Source organism: Leuciscus leuciscus (assembly GCF_965113295.1).
Source record: "Leuciscus leuciscus genome assembly, chromosome: 8".
Taxonomy (NCBI): Eukaryota; Metazoa; Chordata; class Actinopteri; order Cypriniformes; family Leuciscidae; genus Leuciscus; species Leuciscus leuciscus.
The window spans coordinates 16564966-16575453 of record NC_138732.1 but is presented as its reverse complement, the minus strand read 5'-3'; the positions used below and the strand labels follow the sequence as shown (position 1 = coordinate 16575453).

The window sequence follows — 10488 nt, the reverse complement described above, 5'->3', positions numbered from 1 at the left end:
TATAGAGAGTGGAGTGTTGTCTTCCTGCTCCTCAGGGGAGGATGTATCTGCTGAAAGCCTCCAAGAGTGCAAATGAGTCTCCACTCCATTATAGAAATGATGGAGGGATACATATCTGTGAGTTTTGACAGCGCAATGCTGCCTTTCTGAAGAGAAACTAGTCACATTTGTATCTTGATTTTAAAACCACACACCCTCAGGTTGTAGTTTAAATTATATTATATTTTGTATTATATTTTTAAATGATAAATATAAATAAACAAAAATGAGAATGATCACAGATTGCTAGCCTTACCCAGGTATTATAGACTTCCTTAGCAGGATGCGGCTTCAGTATGACAGATGGATTGGTGACGTCAAGAAATTCATTATAGAAGAGAATAAATGTTCTCCGTCCAATATTTCTTTGGAATTTATTTAAGAAATTAAATAGGTCAATTTTGACTTCACATTGTATTTAAGAATCAGTTCAGTGTCAATCCCACCCAATCGCATGAATCACTCTCTCCATACTTTATTCTTCACCTTATCTGCTCATCTCACTCTCCTATTTGGCTTGCCGGCGCCTCGGCATTTCTATCCCTCATAGTCACAGAATTCACTCCCACTTTCGTCTCCCTGCACTCTTGTCTCTCTCTACACATCTCTCTGATGCTGTTAACAGGAATCAAAGCTTTTCTGCAGTCTGAGGACTGAGGCAGGTACCTGAGTCCCACAGGTGCATTTTCCCAGCTAACCAATCCCGTCCTCAGGCATAGCTGTCATTCCTTACATAACTCAACCCTGGCACCTACCCTCTAGCTTGGAACAGAGGGAGGGAGAGTAAGACCGACAGCACAAGGGAGGGAGAGGGGAGGTTAGTAGTGGGAGCTGGTTTTGTTTGTGAGTGAGTGCTGTCTTAGCTGGGGGCTAAAATAGTAGAAGTACCCCAAGAGGGGGAACAAAAGCAGCTTTTACAGAAAGTACAGCGAAATAAACTCTTACACACACACACACACACACACACACACACACACACACACACACACACACACACACACACACACACACACACACACACACACACACACACACACACACACACACACACACACACACACACACACACACACACACACACACACACACACTGCACTCAAAAGCTTCTCTATATTCTGATCCACTTTTACTCATCTCAGTTGAATGAGATACAGAAATCATATTATCATATCAGTGCATCCACAGTATCATCTCTGCATATGTGTCTGTGTGAGAGTATGGATTGTAGTCTCACTAAATAGCCCTTCACTGTCTTATCCTCACAGAGAGAGAGAAAACTAATGAGGAACAGGATACAATGAAACACACACAGAAAGATACAGATGCACAAATCTAATAAGCTCAGAGCTGCTCGTCTGGTATTATTCACCTCCCTTCTTACTGAACAGGGAGGACAATAGACCAGTGTGTTTGTCTATACACATCCACCGGACACTCTGCACACTCTTGTTTATCAGCGTAAGGGGATGGCAGGTTTCGTAGCAGATACAGCAAGAGGCTTAAAACGAATCCCTCAGCAAAAACTATTCACCCCTCTGAATAGAAGTGTTGTGCATACACAAATGTGACCCTGGACCATAAAACCAGTCATAAGGGTCGATTTTTTGAAATTGAGATTTATATATCATCTGAAAGCTGAATAAATGACCTTTCCATTGATGTATTTATTTAAATGTATTTATTTATATTTATATTTATATTTGGCCGAGATACAACTATTTGAAAATTTGTCATCTGAGGGTGCAAAAAAAAAATGTATCTAAATATTGAGAAAATCACCTTTAAACTTGTCCAAATGAAGTCCTCGATGTTGCTGCATCCACTGACAAAAGTTAATTTGATATATGCCACCAATATACCCGCCACAAATATATTGTGGTCCAGAGTCACAAATGTGAACTGTGTGGCTTATCTTTATTTTGTCTGGAACAGAGGAGATGAGCCATGTGTTAGGAGTGCTAAAAAAGTCAGGCCAAAGTGTGACATGCAGCAACCGAAGGTTTTGAAGCCTCCCTTGAGCCTTTGCATGCATCAAGATGGCTCAACTAACGCCCATCTTCTGTTACATCAGATGCACTTAAAGATTGGCTAATTATCTCCAGCTATTCATTTTCCATTCATTAAATTTAGCAAGTGCAACACAGATGCAATAAAGGTGATGTCTCCTCCTCATTTATTTACTTATGGAAGAATCTTTCTTGTTTGTGTGGTGAAAATTTCCATTCACCCATGCTGAAATCCTCAATGCTATGTTGCAGCACATTCAGTTGAAAATAAAAGTTAGTTTCATTGCTTTTGCTTAATAAAGCAACAAACCACAGTTTTGTTTATTATATGAATTTTTTTTTTGAAATGCTTCTATATATATATAGAACATATACATATATATATCTATCTATATCTATCTATCTATATATATATATATATATATATATCACTCTAATGTGTCCATGCTAGATATATATATATATATATATATATATATAGATAGATAGATAGATAGATAGATAGATAGATAGATAGCATGGACACATTAGATTGATTGCAAGTAAAGACTTTAAAAAAGCTATCATTATCATACTACATTCAAAAAAATTCTAAACATCAATATATATATATATATATGTTTTTTTATTTTTTTGTTTTTTTTTTTACTTTCTATTCATCAAAGACTTGCTAAAAAGTATCATGGTTTCATATATATATAAAAGGATCACATCACATACAGCACAACATGCACGTGATGTGTGAACTACTTTCTATATGTGTGCATTAGTTTAGAACGGCGATTAACTTATGTGTACAATAAGCTATTTAAAAAAAAAAAAACATGCATTCACCCGATCAATTTTGAGCATCCAGATGGTGTAATCAAACATGTCTTGTGGAGCGCTCTTGGAGAATGCATTTATTTGTCATTTTGACTGTTGGAAACGCAGCGTAAATGTGGACTTCAAAGATTTCTTGTCCTGTTCTGCCCTCTATAGGCCATGATCAGCGACTAGTCAAGCTTAAAGCATCAGTCTGTGTAACCCCTTGTATAGTCACAGGTGTGCATACAAAAGTAACTAATTCAATCAGATTATCAGTCATCTGAGTTTTAGAAAGTCATTCTATTTACTTAAAGGTAATAAAGTCATAAAATCATATTGGAACAGCTGATGTTGCTTGAAATTGTGCTGAACTCTATACATAAATTGCAAATGTGTAGAATTTACAGCACTTTAGAAAATTGCAATTACAGAAAAGCAGACCTACAGTAATGACGCCCCGCTGAACAATCGTCCTTTCTTTCAGCAAATGTAAAAGCATCACATTCACAGTGGTATAGTCATTATCTCACCTCTGAGCAACATTATGAGAACTGATAACATATTTAACCAATGGAAACACTTATGTTCTGAACGGCAGGGTCATCTGGCCTGTCTTGAGAAATGCTTTGTGTTCTCCAGGATTTCTTCATTGTCTCCAGCAGAAGTGAGATTTAAGAAAAGTGAGTTCAGTTATTTCTTTGTGTATTTCTTTAGGAGTTTCTCCTCGCACTCACAAATAATTTGCGTGTGACGCAAGCAGCTTTGGGTGTTCAGAGCGGAGTGTTGCACAAGAAAATGTTTACCTTGTAAAAATAACCAAAACAAACATCACAGCTTAGCTCTCAAACCGAATGTGTGGCGGGTGAAGAGGAGGCTGAGAAGTGGAAAGGGAGGGAGGAATGAACTGGTTGTGTATCCCTGTGGCAACTCCACATGGCACAGGGGAGAGAGAGAGAGTCAGAAAATAAAAAGAGAGATGTGGTTGAGGAGCATCTCTGTATTATTGATAACAGTGAGAGGATGAGTAGATTTCTTTTACCTGTTTTTACTTTCCAACTCTCTTTCTTTCGCTCTCTCTAAAGGTTTGTGTTTTGTGATTGGTATGTGGAGGGGTGGATGTGCCTCGGAGAGCTGGGTGGCTGACAGTGGTCTCCGTCTAGCTCCAAATGCCAATTTGCGAGCTGTCTCATTCCATCTTGACGAAATGTCCTATTCTCTCGCTGGTACTGCTTGAGGGAGGGGTGGGGTGTGAAGTGGGCTTCTCCTGTGGGAGAGCTGTGGCTTCTATCATCCTTATCAAACCTGGCTTCTGCAGTCACACTGGATTTAGCTAACACTTGCTTAATACACTCCTCACTGAGCCTTAGGTGTGTGTGTGTGTGTGTGTGTGTGTGTGTGTGTGTGTGTGTGTGTGTGTGTGTGTGTGTGTGTGTGTGTGTGTGTGTGTGTGTGTGTGTGTGTGTGAGAGAGAGAGAGAGTGTGTGTTTAGGGATCTGTGTGTATGACTCTGGGATGTACAACGAGTGTGTGCTGAGGGATTTGCTCATGTCAGGGATGTATTATGTAGATGTAAGGGAAATAACGTATATGTGCAATGGCTAACGGCTGTGGATCTTCATAAAGATGCAATTCGAGTTACTATATTAATACATAGATCAACATTGCCTGTTATGTATGTTGCTTAGGAATGGTTAGGTATGTAAGTTAGGAATGCATGATATTTACTCTCGTTTAAAAGTTTGGGGTCAGTACGATTTTTAAAATGTATTTTTTTAAGGATGTCTTTAACACATACCAAGTCTGAATTTCTTATTATTATCAGTGATGATAAACATTTGTGCACTTAAATTTATTATTCAGATCAAGTATTATATGATTTGTAATTTATTTATTTTAATATTTTAATTGTGATAATTTAATTGAATTGAATTGTAATATTATTATTATTATTATTTCCCTGTAGAAAATAGGAATGGTTATTGATTGAATGAGTTGTTTGCTTGCCAAAAAGCCCATGGCCAAGTCTTTTGGTATTACAAGTATTATGGTCTCTCAAAATATTATTTCGGTTAAAATTGTAATTCAGATCGCTTACAAATTAAACACCTTTTTTTTTTTTTATAATACACATAATTTATCAAACATGTCTGTGGAACAAATGGTGCACTAACAGCGCTAAATATGTGAGCTAAAAACTGATCAATACTGATTCACTGTACAAAGTTGTTGTATATTAGATTGAAAATTATTCAATCATTCACCAAGATACCTGATGATGTTATCAACATGCACGCTGACCTTAGACCTCTCTCTCTGTCTCTATCAAATCACAGCTCCCGCATCGCCGAGTGACCTTCTCCACAGCCAATCAGGCGCAAGATCTGCAGGATCCTTCTCAGCACAGTTACTATGATAGCGGTCTGGAAGAGTCAGAGACGCCCAGCAGTAAGAGCTCTTCAGGGCCGCGTATCGGGCCCCTCGCCCTACCTGAAGACCACTATGAACGCACCACCCCGGATGGCAGCATCGGAGAGATGGAACACCCCGAGAATGGTAAGAAGAAATGAACTCCTTCTACTCTCTTTCATAAATTTCTCTTTAGATCTTCTACATCTTACAGCTTTTTTGTTGTTGTTTAAGTAACGGCTGGTAATGAGCTGCACTGCGCGGTTTACTTGTATGCCCTTCACTCACGCTCGTTTTGCTTTAAGACAAAAAAATTGTAAAATAAGGTAAATCTGAATTCTTAGGCACTGTGAACTAAATGTCAGAATTTAAGCAAATTAACTACTGATTTGAATATGTTTTTCATTGAAAACTGTATAGACCTCGTCAACACTCATCTATATGTACAAAAAAGCATTAATTATTGGCAAGATATTGCAATTACCCATTCATATTAGCACACACACAAACCAGGAAAACCTGATGTGATCCTCCTCTGTTGTAGCTGTAGGGATCAGCTAGTTCTCCTATAGTGAGGGATGTCTTCTCTCCTTTACGCCCAGGCGAGGTGCTACAAACCAAGAATCCTCAGCAACAGCTTCTGAGAGGGTGGAAGTCATTGCCAAAAGGCAGGCTCACATTGAAAGCATCTAGTATTTCAATTACAGTGTAATTATTCAGTGCTGTGTATGTGTACACACAACACACACTCTTAAAGGAATATTTTGGGGTCAATACAAGTTGAGTTCAGTTAACAGCACTTGTGTCATAATGTTATGTCCTTCCTTTATTTTTATTTTTTTGTTTTTTTAATAATAAAATAACAACAACCCTGGGTTACAATATGAGGGTTAATATGTTTTTGGTGTGGAAAGGAAAAATCACTTATTAATATTTTTTATTCAGCCAGAGTGCATTAAATGGATCAAAAGTGACAGTAAAGGCTTTTACATTTTTAAAACAGATTTATATATATATATATATATATATATAAAATGCTGTTATTTTGAACTTTCTATTCATAAAAATGTTTCACAGTTTTCATAAAAATATTAAACAGCTATTTAATTGATTATAATATGCAATGTTTCTTGAGCACCAATGCCTGCTGAATATTCAGCTTTGCCCTTTCAGGAAGAAATTACTTTTTTAAAATATAATTAAAATACTTACTTTACATTGTAATAATACTCCACAATATTACTGGTTTTACTGTATTTTTTATCAAATAAATGCAGCCTTGGTGAGCATAAGTGACTTCTCTCAAAAACATAAAAAATCTTAACAATACCATACTTTGAACGGTGATGTATTTCCAATTTTACAGCTGCGCTTCCATGAATTGCTCAAAATGACTTAAAAATTAAAAGTCCAACTGTAAAGCAGAAATAATAAACATTTTAAAGGGAAAAGTTTGAGGAAACTAAGTTTAATTTCTTTCAAATACTCTGTAGGTGCCATAACCTCGATAAAAATAAAAAAAAATCTTTTTTTTTTTTTGGTGGATTGAACAGAATATTCTGTGAAAGAGGTCAAGATGCATGGAAAGAGACTGAGAATACTGAGAATCAGCTGAAGGAAGTAGCATTGAAGAAAGAAAAAGAGAAGTATGACTAAGAAAGTGAGGTGGACTGAGGCCTAAATGTCATGGCTGTCTTCCCACATCAGTGCTTTTACTGCAGCTGCAGGACAGTGTGTGTGTGTATGTGTGTGTGTGTGTGTGTGTGTGTGTGTGTGTGTGTGTGTCTGCAGGGGGGGTCACCCAGACAGGTCTCACTTATGGCATCTGTACACACACAGCTGGGCACAGAAGCCCCTGGCAGGTGCCACCAACCACAGCCTCACACACACACACTGAGAAGAAGGACAGTATGCGTTTCTGTGCATGCAGAAATTAGGTCAGGTGCAATGGGGGTTAGGCGGGATATTCAACCGATTTCCTGGTATTTCCTTAGGATGTGTATATATGGGCGTGTATGTGTGCTTGTGTGTGTTATCATTGTAGACAGACTCTACTTGTGCCTGTTGACCCTGACTGTGGTGGTTTGTCTTCATGGATTGCTGCCAGCTTCCTGGGGTCGACATTGCTGATGCTGAGGGAAGAGTTTTACTGTACTCCCTTACATCACTATACACAATAGAGCTAATAAAAGAGCAGGGATCTTAAAATAAATAGTCCCAGCGCTCGAAATGACTTTAGCAGCTGCACATCGCAGCAGTGCTAGTCTATAAATACTGCGCTGCCACAGCACTGCTTTTCAAATGAGCTCTGCTTCATATAGGCACTATAGATAATGCATGGATGCAATGTGTAAATGAGGGCAGGGTGGGTGTGGAATGATACTGTGAAGCATGAAGGTGACAGGGCAACTGAGTTTGCACAAACACATCTTGATGAGTCTGCCTGGCAACCCTTGATTTGGCTCATGCACCTTTTAAAGAACATTGTCAAAACATGAGAAATGAGGCAACGTGCAAGACAAGGACTAATGTTGTGAAATATTTATGGTACATGGAATAAAGCCGCTGCCTTCTGATTCTTTAAAGGTGAAGTGTGTAATTTATGCGCCACTAGTAGCACCAAACAGACCTGTGAAAATAATTGCATTTAAGCTTCGAACACCCATCTGCTATTGGTCAGGAAGTTCTGTTCTAAGCTCACCTGAGTCAGTCACTCAAAGAAACAGTTTGTTCTATTTGATGCCACCAGACAGAAATGACTCACTTCATATTCAATTTTATTTAAAAATGTACTGCATTAGAAATAATTAAGTATATGTTGACATGAAAACAGTACCCTTCATATCTCACTATTAAGATTTTACAAGTCAACAGTTTGGGGTTGGTAACATTTTTTAAAGGTTTTGAAAGAGGTATCTTATGCTCACAAAGGCTTCATTTATTTGATAAAAAAAAATACAGTAAAAACAGCAATACTGTGAAATATTATTACAGTAACTGTTTTCTGTTTTAATATGTGTTTAAATGTAATTTATTTCAGCAGTCCAGTCTTCAGCCTCACATGATTCATGATTCTTCATGCTGCTTGAGAAACATTTCTTATCAGTGTTATAAACAGTTGTGCTGACTAATATTTTTGTGGAAACTGCGAGGCATTTTTTCCAGGATTCTTTGGTGAATAGAAAGTTCAAGAGAACAGCATTTTTCCTAGAATTTTAAAATACTTAAAGGTGAAATGCTTCCTCCATCAGCCATTTGCAAAAACAGGTAGCCCCGTCCCTGAGCTCACTCCATTGGTTGAGAGGCGCCACATGCCAGACTTTTCAGACAAAAAGCATTTTTATGAAAATGCTATAAAACTAGAGTGTTTACGCTCTTTGGGGAAATCAACCCACGAATGGCTTACTTATAGTTGTCTCTGCACATTAAAAAGTAGTTTAACACTGAAAAAATTGCACACATCAAATGTAATTAGCTTCACTGTGTCACTTCACAATGATGTGAACATGAATAATTTAAAGATGATGTGTGTAATGTGTTTTTTTCCATGTTGAAATATTTTCTCCAATGTTTAATGTGCAGAGACAACTTTAAATAAGCTACTTGTAGGTTGATTTCCCTGAATAGAGTAAACACTGCCACTCTGTGCTGATAAACCAAGATATTGTCCTGTTTATTTGACCTTCTTGACCAGCCCGAGGAGGTCTATAATATATAATACATGAAGAGCACTAAATAAATAAATGACAATCAGTCACTTGCAAAACATTTACTTTAATATAATAAAATACAGCATCTTCTCCCAGGGACAAACTGGAGCATGTTAACCAGCCAATTTGGGGTGGGACTATTTGCTTGTTTGACCAATGGCAGACAGGGGGAGTGTTTAGGAGACATGCTATTTATGTATTTATCATTCATGCAATTCTGGTTGCACAGAAATTACACACTTCACCTTTCAATAATTCACTATAAGAATATTTGCAGATTAAACCATGGTGCATTGTGCAAATACTCTTGTCAAACAAGATGTGATATTTAGTTTCCTGAATTTGCCAGATCCATTTTAGAAATCCACCTGTATTATACCTGAAGAAGAGAGGTGCAGGATAAAAAGCGAAATTTCAGATATCTTCATGTTTCCGACGAGAATCCTTTGCATTAGACCAGCAGGAGTCAGAACAGGCTCTGCTTGGTTCCTCTCTCTCTTCCAGAGACCCCTTACAACAAGACAAAGACTTGTCTCACTTTCAATCTTTATTATTTCTGTTCATTGCTCTGAGAAGAGAAAGAACCAAAGTATATCCTGGGGGGTGACTTAGCAAAACTATCATCCAGTCGCTGTAGAAGACATGGACCAGGTTGTCTTTGCTGAAGTAGATGTTGTCTCTGATGGGTTCTGCCTTACTCCTGAAACAGCAAAACATCACTTCTGCTATAGCTATAGCTCATTTACCTATAGCTCATATTCCATGAGGAAATGAACAGGAGTATACACTTTGAATAAGTACTAAAGACTTCATTTTAATGTTGCTAGTTTAACTTTGTGTTAATATTATTTATTTTTTCTGTATTTTTGTACTACAACTGTAAAGCCAATGTTAGGTAAACGTTCTATTGTTCTTTCTATCTATATTGTTCTTTCTATCTATCATTCTTTCTATCTATCGTTCTTTCTATATCGTTTTTTCTACCTGTCATTCTATCTGTCATTCTATCTGTCTGTTTTGTCTGTCTGTCAAATCTAAATGATAAAAATGAAAGCTAATTAAAAATATTAACAATACTATTGCAGTTAGTTTTGGTAACTTTCTTACACATTTAAGGCAACATTTACATTTTCATTTAAAAGTTGCTGTGCGTCCAATCAAACTAGGCGAAATATTAAGGATATTTTTGTTGCCTTTCTGAGACATTTTCTGAACCATTTTGGTACCATTTTGTGTAAATCCTGTGTCCTGAAATGAAATCATTTAAGAACCACTGCCCTTAGAAGTTGGCCTTGGAGAAATAGTGATATCCAACACACGGTGGCTGTTGTTTAGATTAGCTTAGATGAAGCAAAATGGACTGAACTTGCTCTCTTCCTCTCTCCAACCCTTTCTCTTACTCCATCTCTCCACCGTAGCTCGCTCCTCTCCAGCTAAATGGAATCATCTCCGTTTGATAATGGAGTGTAATTCCATTACCCCAGCTCAGCGTCCCAAGGGGGGGGCATTTCCGCCCGACA

The 10488-nt window shown here is 37.6% G+C and overlaps 1 protein-coding gene across 3 annotated transcripts in view; it reads left to right on the top strand.

Moving 5' to 3' along the window:
- The window catches only part of pcdh1b (protocadherin 1b), a 162636-nt gene that overhangs the window by 95817 nt on the left and 56331 nt on the right, over positions 1–10488 (top strand). For all 3 annotated transcript variants that reach the window (XM_082178530.1, XM_082178531.1, XM_082178532.1), the window contains exon 4: positions 5186–5405. In XM_082178530.1, coding sequence (XP_082034656.1) covers positions 5186–5405 — 220 coding nt within the window. The remainder of the gene's footprint in view (positions 1–5185; positions 5406–10488) is intronic.